At 47.2% G+C, this 16,309-nt stretch overlaps 1 protein-coding gene across 4 annotated transcripts in view; it reads left to right on the forward strand.

The window, feature by feature from the left end:
- SF1 (splicing factor 1) overlaps positions 1-16,309 on the forward strand; it is a 211,642-nt gene that overhangs the window by 28,650 nt on the left and 166,683 nt on the right. For all 4 annotated transcript variants that reach the window (XM_085625936.1, XM_085625933.1, XM_085625934.1 and 1 more), the window contains exons 4-5: positions 2,113-2,265; positions 3,258-3,347. In XM_085625936.1, coding sequence (XP_085482062.1) covers positions 2,113-2,265; positions 3,258-3,347 — 243 coding nt within the window. The remainder of the gene's footprint in view (positions 1-2,112; positions 2,266-3,257; positions 3,348-16,309) is intronic.

The following is a 16,309-nucleotide window of genomic DNA, read 5'->3' on the forward strand; positions in this document are numbered from 1 at the left end:
GGACTTCATAGTACCTTTTTGTATTTGTCTATAGGCTTACAATGCTTTTTTTCCAGGGTTGTTTACTATACTTCGAAAATGCATGAAGTTTAGTGGTTTAGGTAAAAAACTGGACATTCAGCAAGTTTTGTCACCTTTGATTTTTCCTAGTGGAAGAAATCAGTAAAATGCTAATGACTGACATTTGATTTTTAACTCCGCTAGAGTATTTCTAAAAGCATCCTCCACGGAGGCCTGTCGACTTACTTGTCACATCGGGAACAGCCAAATGGGACATATACTGATAAGTGATCAAAGCGGTTGGGTGCCTATTGAGTTTTAGAATGGGTCTTCATTTAAGTCAATGACCTACATATTTCAAACTGTAGTTTCAAAATGTAGCCGTACTGATGCACTTCAGTGCAGTTTGCCAGGTCTAGCTGGGGCGAAATTCTTAACTTCAAATGTTTAGTGTATTTTCTCTTCTGTTAATTAAGACATGTAAATATTTGTCTCTCTCGTGTGTGTGTATGTATGTGTGTGTGTGTATGTGTATGTATATATATATATAATCCTTATGTGGGCTAGCATCTTTCTGGGTTTTCTTAACATATATATTACAATAACTGTTTCTAGGTAAATTTAGTATCTGTTTAGTTCTTTCCATTGATGGGTTGTCCTAATGGGCTTTGATTTCTCAGCCATGGTCTGGTCAGCGTGACACTCAGTTATTTTGAGGCATTGGTTAATTGGATGCATTCCTCCTGTTACCCTGCAACCAAAAGCATTCAGAATTTGCAGATTTAAATCTTAAAGAACTTCCTGTACCTGCTCGGACTTTAAGTGTGTATGAAAACATACCATCCTGAAATCAGACGTATAAAAGTGACGTAAAGGGTCATGTATATATTTTTTTTTACACTAGCAACAATTTCTCCTTGTTGGTAGAACCATGTCAAAGGAGCCTCAGTGGTTGTGGAAATAGCTTTCAAGCACTTTCTTTGAAGGGTTTCATTTAAAACTTTAACCACTTCCTGCTTCACCTTGTATTTTAATTGTTGCAAACTATATAGATGGTAGAGGTTGCACCAAAATATTAGGAATATAAAAACTGGTTTTGATTCCCACTGTGTTGAGGCTCCGATTTGAACGTGTGAAGTGTAATTCTCAGCCAAAATAATCAACTTTAACTTTTTTTCCTTTTGTTGAATTGATGTGAACCCAGATAACACTTCCTTTCCAACCAGCCAAAGGTTATTTACCCCAAAAGAGGATGTAGGTTCCATAATCTTTCAGGATGTTATTTGATAACCTGATGTGGGTAACCTCTTCCCTTCTTGCAGCTTGGTCAAAATTATCCTGAATGTTAAGAAGTTTCTTTAACTTGTCAATTTTAGAAGTGTTCTAATCATTTTTTTTTTCTTACCGCAAAATCGCTGTGGTAACTAAACTGACCATTGCTTTACTTTTAGCTGTTAACTTTTCCTAGTAATGAAACCATGAACATTTGATCCTGTTTAGGAAGCAGTTGCTCCCCTCTGCACGTGGTGTCTTGAATTGGGGTGGGGGGGCAGCAAGGGCATTGGCTGGGGGCTGTACGGCACTTAACCTCTTCCTTTTAAACCAGTTCCTACCTCTGGTTTGAGAACAAGTTGAACATTCAGTACCGATGCTGCCGTCACAGTGGAGGAGAGGATAGCCGAGCTGAAGTTCTTGGCCATCGTTTTTGGGGTGCTGCAACATTGCTGCAATTGCAGAGTGCCAGCTCCTCGAATTGCTTTTATTTTTTAAATAAAATGATCCCTTGTTTTTTCTGAATCAGCTGTGATGGGGAAATGCATTCCATATCTTGATGCATTGTTCATTTTTCTCAGTATCCCTATACATTAGGTCAGTTTAAACTGTTTCTACTGTGACAGTTTAGCAATTTCAAATGATCACATACTTCAAATGTAACATCCCCAATCAGATCCTTTCCCCCACTATACTGTTGGGCTTAAACATATCAGTTGTTCAGGCTGGGTATTTTAGCGTTTGAGTTAGAGCGCCTCTGTCGTTATTGGTATGTGGGGAAATGTGGCTCAGTACAACAGTTAAACAAGTGAGTAGTGAATACCATATTGTTTCCTACAGGTCTCCATCGCCAGAGCCAATCTACAATAGTGAGGGGAAACGCCTGAATACTCGCGAGTTTCGAACACGAAAGAAACTGGAGGAAGAGAGGCATAACCTGATTACAGAAATGGTTGCCCTCAACCCAGATTTTAAACCACCGGCAGATTACAAGTAAGAACACTGTCAACAGCTTATGATTAATTATCTGGTTTCTATTGTGTGAAAAGTAAAAAAAAGCAAGCCTTCAGTTAAGGCAGTTGAAGAAACAGCAAATATTAGTAAGTAAAATGACCATGTTTAATGTTTACCTATGAACTCTGTAGAGTTGTGAGGTAAATGTTTTTTCTTCTTCTGAGACCGCAGTAACTTAGATAGAAATATAGTGTAGAATAATTTCTGCCACATAAAATTTTAGTCCTGCAAACCTATACCACTGAAGTTCTGATTATCTTGGTGTAAAGATTATGGTAAAGTTGTTTCCCTTACTAAAAGTACTGTGCTGTGCCTGGAAGCTTCAGCTATCTTTGTTGTTGTAGCCATACATGATACCTTTTAAAAGGAGTTGTGGGGTCTCGGAGTAGTATTAAAAATTAAGTATATTAGTTATTGTATTTATCACTGTTCTATTAGTATTTAATTGGAGCCTTAGGGATTTAGTTATTTATGAAGCGCAACAGGTGAACACAAAAAAGCTTTTAAGCTTGTTTGAAACCATCATTCGGGAAAGAAACTAAGAATCTAATAGCGTTCAAGAGACGGCTTATTCCATTCCTAAGCCAAGCAGTTTATTCCATTCCTTAGTCGCAGCCACTGAGCGAGCCCAATCTCCTAAATAGATGTTGTGAAGAGATTATAGTAATGCAGTGACCAGTAGTGGTGGCCAGATTTAATGTAAGGCTGTATTTATTTTCTTAAAAGCATAATATGTCAAAAATCTGCTACTTGCTGCTCCTGGAGGTCTGAGGTTTGAGGGAAAGATTTGAATCAGTGATAGACAGTTTCCAGTTATTTTTGGATCAAGCAGAGGGATGGCTACTGACCAACCAGCCGGATTCACTCAGTCTGTCAGCGAGAATCCCTGGTATATGCTCAGTTTTGGCAGGATAGTTTTAAAAAAGGGAGCAGTTATAAAGCTGTTTTTGTAAATATAAATTTGTTTCCAGGCCTCCAGCAACACGAGTGAGTGACAAGGTGATGATTCCACAAGATGAATACCCAGAGATAAACTTTGTTGGACTTCTCATTGGGCCAAGGTGAGTTACAATCTCTTCGTTCACAGCACAATTGATTGTGTTTTTATAGTATATCGATATCATTTTATGTGGATATGCAAACTTTAGGTGTTTGCTCAGGTTTCTCCATTATCCAGATCCTGGAAACACATTTTACAAAGTAAACATTTAAAAAACAGTTTGTTAGTCTTTTATTTTTGTAATCACAGCGATAATTTAAACCCATTACTTTATTGGGATGAAACATGTTTATAAAAAGCAAGATACTTAAGTTATGTCAGCCTAACAAAAGAGGTAGTTGGCTTTGTCACTTAAAGGCAGCAGGTTGCAGCATCATCATTGTGTGCTGCTTAGTGACTGGAAATTCGCCATCCTGAAGCAAGTAACCAAACATGTTTTGATTGTTGGACTTTTTTGTATGTATATATGTCAATTTTTTTCTTTTGCTGTTAACCATCCCTAAACGTCTTTTTTTTCCCCCACTGAAGTTGTCTGCTCCTATGAGGTCAGTGTTGGTTTATTTTTATGAATCTTTATTTTTTTTTATTCGCCGCATACTGGATGCTACCTTAATTTTGGGGAAAAAAGTGGTGAAAGTGACATGGGCATATCAACTAATTGTTAGGGTTTCTTTCATTGCTGACCAGTTATGCACTATTGCATCTTTCATAGTCTGACAGCGGTAGATAATTGAAGTAAGTGAATCTGTAAACTCTTGATAGCCAGTGCTAGCACAAGCAGTATTTCAATACCACAATTAACATTGAAAACAGGTGGGCAAACATCAGTAGACCACATTCAGCCCATGCAATGTATTATGACCATACCTCTTGTCATTCATGTGGAAGTGTTCAGGGTTCAGCTTCTCCTTTGAGACTCCAACTGCAATATTTTCTTCCCCATGGTTATATGAAATAGGTAATCCTCTGACATTCCCCTCCTGAACTTTTGACCAGGACACGTCAAGAAATTATGCATTTCAGTCAGCAGTTTAAAAAAAAAAAAATACTTTATAAGGAGTTGATGTTCGTTCTTAATATTTCTGATTGAAACATGACAATCTCCACAATCAAGGTATTTCTGATTGATACATCTGCCAGTGGATTCCTCACCTTGTGAATATCCCCTGCGCCAGCAACATTCGGAAACTTTTATAGCCGTCCACGCCGATGAGGTCGAAGACGACGTCACTGAGACACTGCTCCGCTCGCGACTCTGCCGACGTCGCCAGCTCCATAAGAAGACCTCATCGGTGTGATGACGTCGGTTCTCTTTTTTCCGCGCCGTCGACGCCAACGGATTTCGGGACTCTCTCTCTGTAGCTGTTCTGGTTACTTTGTTTTCAGCTGGTTTCTCTCTCTCTTATTCTGTGATATCGACGAAGTCTGGGTTAAACCTTGTCGAGTGTGGGAAATACATGTCGATAACAGATCCGCATGAAGACTGCGTGTGGTGCCTGTCTTCAGACCATGATGTGGAAGGATGTTCTTGCTGTCGCAAGATGAGCTCCAAGCCTCTTAAGGAGAGGGAAGAGAAATTGTTCATCGCAAGGATGAAGAAGGAAAAAAGAGGCTGGAGAAGGTCGAGGTCAAAGTCGACTTCGGGGCATGCTTCTAAGTCTAAGAAGCACAAGAAAAAGAAGAGGCACTCATCTCCACATCACTCGGATAGGGATGCAGCTCCGAGATCGACATCTCCCTCCCGACGCCGTAAGGACTTTGTATCTCTTTCGCCTGTTCCTGATTCTCCTATTGGCCTATCGTCACCTGTGGCTTCACCGGAGCAATCTCCGACGCCGGCTCCATCTCCGGTTCCGTGTGAGGAACCTCCTGCTTCGGGTGAGCCTTCGGCTCCGCTGGTTCCACCGTCGGCGCTGGTCGGCCTGAGTCTGGTGATGCCTGAACAATATCCTGCGTTTCCAGGACCAGGTCAGGACCCTATGCATTATCTTAATGCGATGTACGCAGTCTTCTCCAGAGCCATGTACCCTTCTGGTGCACCTTCGGGTCCTATGGCCTTCAGTTTGGGAGTTCCCCAAGCTTATCCTCAGGCTCCCTTCATGCCATTTTTTCCGGTGATGCTGTCTTGGCATCTACCGGCGCCGAGGACATCGACGCCGCTCCCTTCTTCACCGGCGCCGACTCTACCTCGTTCGACACCGGCTGTTCCATTGGATCCACGCTTGGCTCCGGCGCCGTCAGATTCGGTCACGGCGCCGCAGACTCCGGTTGTGAGGATCAGGTCTAGGAGGGAGGCCCAAAGGGTGCTGGATGAACAGAGATACCTGGTGGAGGAAGGTGAGCTTATGGAATCGGACGATGTGTTTGTGTTGAAGGAGGCTAGTGGCCTGGACTGATCACCTGAATGGGAGATTACTCCTCCTTCTGATGCTCCTTCAAAGGATGTGGCACCATACCATGCTGTTATAAAGAAGGCGGCTGTACTTTTAGATCTGCAGTTGCCTTCTGCACAGTTCAAGCCTAACATCCTAACAGAAGTTCTGCACTCTCCTTCTACTGTTTCAGAGCCTTTACTCCCTTTTAATGACTCCATTATAGAGCCAGTAATGGAGGTGTGGCGTAAGCCCTATTCTGCTCCGGCAGTTTCTAAAGTTATTGCCAGGAGGTATAGGGCAGCTCTGGAAAACCCAGACTTTTTGACATCTCGCCCATCTCCGGCGAGTCTGGTGGTTCAGGCTACCTGTTCCAGAAAATCCTCAGGTTCTATTCCCCAAGTGACAGGGAAGCAAAGAAATTGAATCAGTCGGCCAAGAAGGTCTTCTCTTCTGCCAGCATGGCCCTTAAATCGACGAATGCCACCTGTCTTTTGGGCCGATATATCCATGCTCTTATGGACTCAGCAAAGCAGCTAACTCAAACTGTCAGAGGATAGGATAAGTTTCAATAAGGTCCTTTCGGATACCCAAGCGGTGGCACGTCAGATGATCCAAAGTGGCTAGGATACAGCTGACTCAGTTGAAAGAGTCATGGGATCTTCTGTTGCCACCAGGAGGAGTGCGTGGCTTAAATCTTCAGAATTCTCCCCTGATGTCCAGTCAACACTCTTGGACTTGCCTTTTGATGGCTCCGGACTTTTTGGCAAGAAAGCAAATGCTGCGCTTGAAAGATTTAAAGAGAGTAAGGCCAAGGCTAAATCTTTGGGCCTTCAATCTCAGCCAAGGGGTTCGTTCAAGAGGTACAGGGGCTTCGGAAGGGCAACTTTTCATTCTTACAGACAGCCTCAGCAGCAGCAAACCACTCTGTATAAGAGCTGCAGAGTCAGAGGTCGCACTCGAGGTCGTCAGCTCTCCTACTCTTCCTCGGCCCCTCCCACCACTGCTAAGCAACCCTATATCCACCGTTCTGGATCATGCTGGTCCTGTGGGGGGCCGGCTTACCCATTTTCTACAAGATTGGGAATCTGTTACTACAGACCTTTGGGTTCTAAATCTTGTAGAAAATGGGTACGCCCTTCCCTTTCGGGAATTTCCTCCAAATTACCCTCCTTAAGGGGCTTGCTCAGAGGACCACCCTCTTCTCCTGCAGGAGGAAGTCCTGACGTTACTAAAAAAAGGTGTGATAGAGGTGGTTCCTGAGCAGGAGAGGGGTCAGGGATGCTACTACCGGTATTTCCTGATTCCGAAAATGGACGGCAGATTGCGTCCAATATTGGACCGAAGGATCTTGAATCTTTTTCTGAAGCAAGAGAGGTTCAAGATGCTCACCCTTGCGCAGGTTCTTCAAGCGTTGCATCAGGAGGGCTGGATGGTGTCGATCGATTTGCAGGATGCGTATTTCCATATCTCCATCCTGAAGTCGCGCAGGAAGTATCTCCGGTGTTCGAGGCATATGAGCTGCAGATTGTACACTTAGCATAGGTCGCCATCTGGTGTTGGGCCCGGATGTTTGCAGTTTGTTTTTCTTCTTGGACCGTCTTTGGAAGTCACGAGTTTGGTGACTCCTCCTTCGGTCCGTACTGCGCATGGGCTTCGGCTCCATCCTCAGATTGTTTTTTTCCGCCATCGGGCTCGGATGTGATACTTCGTGCTCCGGCTTCGAACTTCTACGGTTCCAGCCTCGACGGAAAATCCTCGATTCTTCGAGTCCCTTCATCATCTTCATCTCTCGAAGCGGCACTTTTCCATCCCGTACATCGACACCGGCCTTCGGGCCCTCCGCGACTCCGGTCCCGGCCGATGGAAAGGACTCCGTTTAAAAAGTGCCCAAAATGTGGGTCTAAATTTCCCCACACCGACCTCCATCAGGTGTGTAACCTTTGCCTCTCTCCGGAACACGAGGCTAGAGACTGCCCCGCCTGCAAGTCTTTTCGATCGAAGAAAACGATCCGAGATCGAAGAGCTCGACGCACCATGGCGCACTCATCCTCTGCAGCTCCACCGGACATCTTCGGAGACGACGCCGAAGCTTCGGGGCAGACACACACCGAACGGGGGGAAGACATCGTCAGCGCTTCCGAGGCCGACGACTCAGACCTGGAGGACGTCACACCAGGACAGCGGGCCGTGAGTACTATGCCCCCTCCCAACCCCGCACCGAAAACCAAAGAGACTCCGGTTACTCCCTCGCCTGCCGGCCTGGGCAAAACCAAAACCAAAGCCTCGATCACCCCACCTTCGGGCCCGGTGTCGAAGCACCCAAAGTCTCACGGCAGCTCGGGATCGAGCCAGCCGACGCACGGTGCCGATAAACAGCATCCGGCACCAAAGCCTGCAAAATCCAGCTCGACTCCGAAACCACCGGTGCCGAAGCCTGGACACTCGGGGCCGACCAAACACAAACAGAAATCGGTCGGCACCGATGCTCCGGCGCCGAAACAGCATTCGACGCCGAAACACACGGAGACCTCGAAAAAGCATGGCGTACACAGAACATCGAAACCTCCGGTTCCGAAATCGCCGGTGCCGACAGACGACTCGGCGCCATTGGCTCTGTTTACACCAGACCCTTTACAAAAGACTTTGTCCAGAGATCCGAAGACTGGCCTTTTGACTGTAATCACTAAGAAACGTCGCCTTGAGGCTCCGGCTCCTCCTCCTCCACCCAAAAAGAGGGACTCAGCTACTTCTCCCCTCAGAGTACCCTCCCCACTGCCACCCCCCCTCCCACCTCCACCCCCTCCACCTTTACCTCACTACGATCCGGCCCCATCCCCAGATCCGGATGACGGGGACCCGGACAATGACCCAGGGGACGCCCCATTGGATTCCACTCCACCAAGGACCCCAGATCCATGGGAGGATTATAATAACCCTGACATACCTAATGCACCTCAAGACGACCTATACCCATCAAGGCCGTCTCCTCCAGAGGACTCTTTAGGTTTCCACCATTTAGTGCAGAGAGCAGCACACTACCATGGGGTGGACATGCACAGTGAACCAGTGGAAGAAGACTTCCTACTGGATACATTTGATTTACAAGACCGTTCCACTGCTATTTTACCCATGCTTAAGGGTGTCACCAAGCACGCTACAGAGGTATTCAAAGACCCTGTCAGAGCCAGAGTACTAAACCCTAGAATAGAGAAGAAGTACAAGGCGGCACCCACAGACCCTGCATACATCAAGGGCCCTGCTCCCCTAGATTCCCTAGTTGTCTCCACAGCGAGAAAGCGGGCTAACTCCCAATCCTCAGGAGATGCCCCACCGCCAGACAAGGAATCTAAACTTCTGGACGCGTCTGGTAAACGCACCGCCTACCAGGCTGCAAACATGTGGCGCATTGCAAATACACAAGCACTGCTTGCGCGATATGATAGAGCACACTATGACGAACTAGAGGCTCTTATGCAGCACCTTCCAGAAAAATACAAGCGCCAAGCTCATGACCTGATACAGGAGGGCAAACTAATCACAAACACCTCCATTAAGTGTGCCCTCGATGCAGCAGACACTGCTTCTAGAGCCATAAATACCAGTGTCCTGCTTCGCCGCCATGCCTGGCTCAGGATATCAGGGTTCAAGCCTGAGGTCCAGACATCAATACTCAATCACACCTTTGACCAGCAAACACTCTTTGGCCCAAAGGTAGACGAAGCGCTAGAAAAAATGAAGAAAGATACAGACACAGCGAAGTCTATGGGAGCGCTACAAACACAAGCCTCTAAGCGTTCCTTTCGACGCTCGTCCTTTCGTGGCACAGGTAGAGGCTCCTCCACCGATAATGCCTCTACCTCCTACAAATCCCCTCCTCAAAATACCTTTTCAAAGGGCAACCAAAGAGGTGGTTACAGAGGCAACAACAATAAGGGCAGGGGCAAAACCAACAACACCCGTTCTGCCACCCCACCCGCACAATGACTCCCCCCCCGCTCCCCCCAGACCATTCCTCACGTATGGGAGTCCATAACATCGGACAAATGGGTGACCCAAATCATTCGGTCAGGGTACTGTCTCGAGCTAACATCTACCCCACCCAACATCCCACCAAGGCACCGCCCAATGTCCCAAGAACATTCCACACTGCTCAAACAAGAGGTACTCTCGCTCCTCCAGAAACACGCTATAGAGCAGGTACCCGTCAATCAACGAAATCTAGGGGTCTACTCCCTATATTTCTTAATCCCAAAGAGAGACGAGACCCTCAGACCCATTCTGGATCTCCGGCCTCTAAATGCCTACATACATTCAGACCACTTTCACATGGTCACCTTACAACAAGTCCTCCCACTCCTCTGCCAGGGAGACTTTCTCACAACACTGGATCTGAAAGACGCGTACTTTCACATTCCAATACACCCCTCTCACAGGAAATACCTCAGGTTCGTGGTGGACGGGCAACATTACCAATTCAAGGTTCTCCCCTTCGGGGTCACCACTGCACCACGGGTGTTTACCAAATGCCTAGCAGTAGTAGCAGCACACCTCAGACGTCAACATATTCACGTCTTCCCTTACTTAGACGACTGGCTGATAAAAGCCGCGTCCTACCACCGATGCGTGCAACATACAAACAGCACCATCCAACTGCTTCATCAGCTAGCCTTCTCGGTGAACTACCAAAAGTCCCACCTCATACCATCTCACACGAAGCAATATCTCGGGGCCACTATAGACACCTCAAAAGGTGTTGCCTATCCAAACTCAGCCAGAATCACAAGCATTCTAGCCTTACGCAAAATATTCCTTCCTCAACACTCTCTCCCAGCAAGAGTGTTTATGAAGCTCATAGGGATGATGGCATCTTGCATCTTCATAGTGCCCCATGCAAGACTCCACATGCGTCCACTTCAGGAGTGCCTAGCACAACAGTGGAACCAGGCCCAGGGTCAGCTGACGGATCTCGTGTTGGTGGACGGCCGCACACATCACTCTCTGCAGTGGTGGAACACCACAAACCTTTCCAAAGGACGGCCGTTCCTGGACCCGGTTCCTCAAGTGACTCTAACAGCGGACGCATCGCTCTCCGGCTGGGGAGCGCACCTCTTACACCTCACAATGCAAGGTCTATGGACGCCACAGCAAAAAACGCTCCACATCAACCATCTGGAGCTTTTGGCGATCTTTCTAGCCCTAAAATCTTTCCAAAAGCAGATCTCAGGCAAAGCAGTCCTCATTCGCACAGACAACATGACTGCGATGTATTATATACAGAAACAGGGGGGGACACACTCTCCCCAGCTCTCCCGCTTAGCCCAGAGCATATGGAGATGGGCAATTCCCCAAAACATCTTTCTCCTGGCACAGCATGTTCCAGGCGTACAAAACACCATAGCAGATCTGCTCAGCAGACAGGCTCAACAACTACACGAATGGGAACTGCATCCACAAGTTCTTCACCCATTCTTCCAACAGTGGGGGCATCCTCAAATAGACCTCTTCGCCACCCACGAAAACAAAAAATGCCCAAGCTTCGCCGCCAGATACCCACACCCATTGTCCAAGGGCAATGCGATATGGATGAACTGGTCAGGCAGATTTGCATACGCCTTTCCACCTCTCCCACTAATTCCATTAGTGGTCAGGAAACTACAACAGCACTCCCTCACACTCATTCTGGTAGCTCCAACGTGGGCGAGGCAGCCGTGGTACACCACGCTACTACAACTATCAGTGGTACCACATCAAAAACTGTACCTATCCCCATGCCTCCTAACCCAGAACCATGGAGAAATCAGGCACCCGGACCCAGCTCAGCTCAACCTGGCGATCTGGCTCCTGAAATCTTAGAATTCGGGTACCTTAATCTTCCCCCTGATTGCATGAACATCATCATGGAAGCCAGACGTCCTACCACTAGAGCATGCTATGCCGCAAAGTGGAAAAGATTTGTAATGTACTGCCGTAACAATACAATCAACCCTTTAGATGCATCCATACAGCATATCATATGCTATCTGCTCCATCTTCACAGGTGTAACCTGGCATATTCATCCATACGCCTACACCTAGCAGCGATCGCTGCCTATCTACAAAACAGACAGCATTTATCTCTCTTCAGAGTGCCCGCTATTAAAGCCTTCATGGAAGGCCTTAAACGAGTAATTCCTCCCAGGGCACCACCCTCCCCTGTATGGAATCTAAATTTAGTCCTTACACGACTTATGGGTCCACCCTTCGAACCAATGCACAAATGTGAGCTACAATTTCTCACCTGGAAAACAGCTTTCCTTGTAGCTATCACTTCCCTTAGAAGGGTTGGTGAAATACAAGCGTTCACCATACAGGAACCCTACATACAAATGCATCACAGCAAGGTCATACTTCGCACAAATCCGAAGTTCCTGCCCAAAGTCATTTCCCCCTTCCACCTCAATCAATCAGTGGAATTACCTGTCTTCTTTTCGCAACCCCAATCTGTTGCGGAAAGGGCCTTACACACACTGGATGTGAAAAGGGCGTTGCTATACTACATACAAAGAACGCAACCCTTCAGGAAGACCAAACAGTTGTTCGTTTCCTTCTCTCCACCACATAAAGGCAACCCCATCTCAAAATCAGGGATAGCTAGGTGGATTGTAAAATGCATACAAATTTGCTATCAGAAGGCAAAGAGAACATTATCTGTTCCCCCTAAAGCCCACTCTACAAGAAAGTTAGGGGCTTCTATGGCTTTTCTAGGGAATATACCCTTAGATGACATATGCAAGGCAGCCACATGGTCTACACCGCACACATTCACAAAACACTACTGTGTAGATGTGCACTCCCAGCAGCAAGCTAGGGTGGGCCAGGCTGTACTAAAGACACTTTTTCAAACAGCTGCAACGGATACCGGTGGTCGCCGCTAAGGTTGGGTACTGCTATATAATCTATGCTAAGTGTACAATCTGCAGCTCATATGCCTCGAACGGAATATGCTACTTACCAGTATGCATCTGTTCTTGGCATGTAGAGCTGCAGAGTTGTACACGCCCACCCGCCTCCCCGGCTACCTGTATCCGTTCCAGTACATCTTATTTAGATACTACACACATGGGTTTCTCACTGTGATTACCAAGCTCCATCATTTCCCTGTTGGCGAAAAACAATCTGAGGATGGAGCCGAAGCCCATGCGCAGTACGGACCGAAGGAGGAGTCACCAAACTCGTGACTTCCAAAGACGGTCCAAGAAGAAAAACAAACTGCAAACATCCGGGCCCAACACCAGATGGCGACCTATGCTAAGTGTACAACTCTGCAGCTCTACATGCCAAGAACAGATGCATACTGGTAAGTAGCATATTCCTTACGGTAGGGTCGCAACATTATCAGTTTGCGGTCCTTCCGTTTTGGTCTTACTACTGCACCTCGAGTCTTCACGAAGGTGATGGCAGTGGTGGTAGCCCATCTCAGAAGGTCGGGGATTTCAGTTTTCCCCTATCTGGACGACTGGCTGATCAAAGCGGAGTCGCCAGAGAAGGTGAATCATCATCTGCAGGTTACAACTCAGCTGTTGCACAAATTGGGTTTTTCGCTAAACGTACCCAAATCTCACCTGGTGCCAAATCTCACCTGGTGCCCACTGTCTCGGGCTTTCCCACCTCCTCAAAGGATTCTCGACATACAGGAATTGATTCCCTTGTTTTACAATGGAGCGGTCGTTCCGGTCCTGAAGGTCCTTCGCCTGCTCAGTCTGTTTGCTTCCTGCATTCTGTTGGTCAACCATGCGCGCTGGCACATGTGGGCGCTCCAGTGGTGCCTCCACAGGCAGTGGTATCGTCACAAAGGAGATCTCAGGGAGTCTGTGAGGATCTCCGGAGAAGCTGCAGCAGATCTGTCTTGGTGGAGCGTGGAGGGCAATCTGTCTCAAGAAAAGCCTTTCCATCTACCTCCATCGGTGGCCACAGTAATAACGGATGCATCCACTTTAGGGTGGGGTGCTCATTCGGGGGATCTGGAGATCAAGGGTCTTTGGTCTCCAGAGGAAAGGTTGCTTACCATCAACCTTCTGGAATTGCGGGCGATACGTTTGGCGCTCAAGGCCTTTCTCCCTTCCCTTCACAGTCCGTCGGATCAAGTCCTGACGGACAACACTACCGCAATGTGGTATGTCAACAAGCAGGGGGGAGTGGGGACGCATTGTCTCTGCAGAGAGGCTCTGCGTCTCTGGTCCTGGTATCATCAGATTTGTATGATAGCAAATCATCTGGCTGGGGTTCTGAACGTACGTGCAGACAGTCTCAGTCAGCAGTTCTCTGCCGACCACGAGTGGAAGCTTCATCCAGAGGTGGTTCGTCATGTCTTTCGGATGTGGGGAACTCCTCGGGTGGACCTGTTTGCCACTCACAAGAACACTCGCTGCCCGTCATTCTGCAGTCTCCAGTATCTTATGCAGGGAGCGTTGGATGCGTTTCAGTTGAGTTGGGGCTCACAACTCCTTTATGCATTTCCGCCCATACCCTTGATTCCTCGGGTTCTGAGGAAGATTTGCCAAGACCGGGCCCAAGTCGTATTGATCGCCCCGGATTGGCCAAGAAAAGTGTGGTATACAGATCCCTCTCCTCGTTGTCTCCGCTCCGTCTCCCTCTGAGGGCAGACCTCCTCTCGCAGTCGGAGGGGCAGGGTTCTACACCCCCACCTCCAGAGCTTACACCTTCATGCCTGGAGATTGAACGGGGCAACCTGAATTCTTTTTCTCTTCCGCCAGATGTTGTAGATGTAAATTTGTCTGCCAGACGTCATTCCACCAAATCTATCTATTCCTTTAGGTGGTCTAAATTTGTGCTCTGGTGTGGGGAGAAGTCAATTGATCCTTTGAGGGCTCGTTTATCTGACATTCTTCAGTTGGCCCTTTCTCTTGCTCAGCAAGGTTTTGCTGTAGCCACTGTAAAGGGATAGCTTTCAGCCTTGTCGGCATTCCTTTGTTTGCCGGATCAACCGTCATTGTTCAAATCTCCTATTTTACGATTTCTAAAGGGTCTTACAAACCAGTTTCCTCCTCCTCCTTTTATTGTGCCTCAATGGGACTTAAATCTTGTCTTAACTTACCTGATGGGTTCTTCCTTTGAGCCCTTACACAAGTGTCCCTTGAGACTGTCTTTCAAGACGGTTTTTTCTCATTGCGATAACCTCGGCAAGGAGGGTAAGTGAGCTTCAAGCTCTGAGTTCAAAACCCCCGTTCATGCTGAAAGAATGGTACTCTGGACCAGGGCTGCTTTTCTGCCTAAGGTGGTAACTCCTTTCAATCTGGGGCAGTCCATTACCCTTCCTACCTTCTATCCTCCCCTCACCCTTCCAAGGAGGAAGAGCGACTTCACCACTTGGACCCTAAGAGGGCAGTGAGCTTTTACCTCGAAAGGACTAAAGACTTTCGAGTTGACGACTAGCTCTTCGTGGGCTTTGTTGGCTGCAGGAAAGGCAGAGCGGTGCACAAGCGCACCCTTTCCAGATGGATTGTCTTGTGCATCAGGATATGCTACTCTTTGGCTGGTAAGGAACCTCCAGAGGGTTTAAGGGCTCATTCTACTAGAGCGAAGTCTTTCACTTCTGCTTTGTCTAGAGGTGTTTCTGTGGAGGACATTTGTAGGGTGGCAACTTGGGCCTCCCTCCACACTTTCGCGAAGCATTACTGCTTGGATTCTGAGGTGAGGAGGGGCGGACACTTTGCTCGTTCCGTCCTTCAGGACTTTCTGGTATAGAAGGGTGGACACCCTCCTCCGGGCGTGGGACTGCTGTGGGAATCTTTCCACAAGGTGAGGACTCCACTGGCAGATGTATCCATCAGATGAACAAGTTACTTACCCTCGGTAATGCTTTTTCTGGTGGATACAGTATCTGCCTGTGGATTCCTCACTGACCCACCCGCCTCCCCGTTGTCCACCCATGTATGCCTACAATTCTATTGATGGTGTTTCAAAAGTGTATTTTGTTTTTGTCGAAGGCATTGTGCTATTTCTTTTGCCTTCCTATTTATTCTCCACAGTGTGTTGATTTGTATATTATGTACTGTGTATATATTGCTGTCAGTCCGTCCGTGTGCCTCGAAGGCACGGAAAAAAGAGCGGAACTGACGTCATCACACCGACTAGGTCTTCTTATGGAGTCTGTGACGTCAGCGGAGTCTCGAGCGGAGCCGTGTCTCTGTGACGTCGTCTTCGACCTCATCGGCGTGGACTGCTATAAAAGTTTCCGAATGTTGCTGGCGCAGGGGATATTCACAAGGTGAGGAATCCACAGGCAGATACTGTATCCACCAGAAAAAGCGTTACCGAAGGTAAGTAACTTGTTCTTCAAGGCCTGTGAAGTATTTACAGTTGACTCACTCAATGTACTTATTTCGGTCATAAATCCAAAAGATGTGACGTGGTATGTTAATCTACAAATCTCTGTGTAGGCTGCTACACCTGAATGCTAATTTACCAGGGACATCCCCTAAGAAAAGTGATCTAAACATTAAACACAAACCTCCAGATTAGGATAGTTATCAAAAGAATCCGCTACAGTGTTTCATCTCCAAGCTTTGTCTTGGGGACATATTTCTGAATATGGTGCCATTACACCTACGTTCTCAAGAGGTTTACCAGCAAAGAAGTCAAAATATAT

Source organism: Triturus cristatus, chromosome 9 (genome assembly GCF_964204655.1).
Source record: "Triturus cristatus chromosome 9, aTriCri1.1, whole genome shotgun sequence".
NCBI classification, from domain to species: Eukaryota; Metazoa; Chordata; class Amphibia; order Caudata; family Salamandridae; genus Triturus; species Triturus cristatus.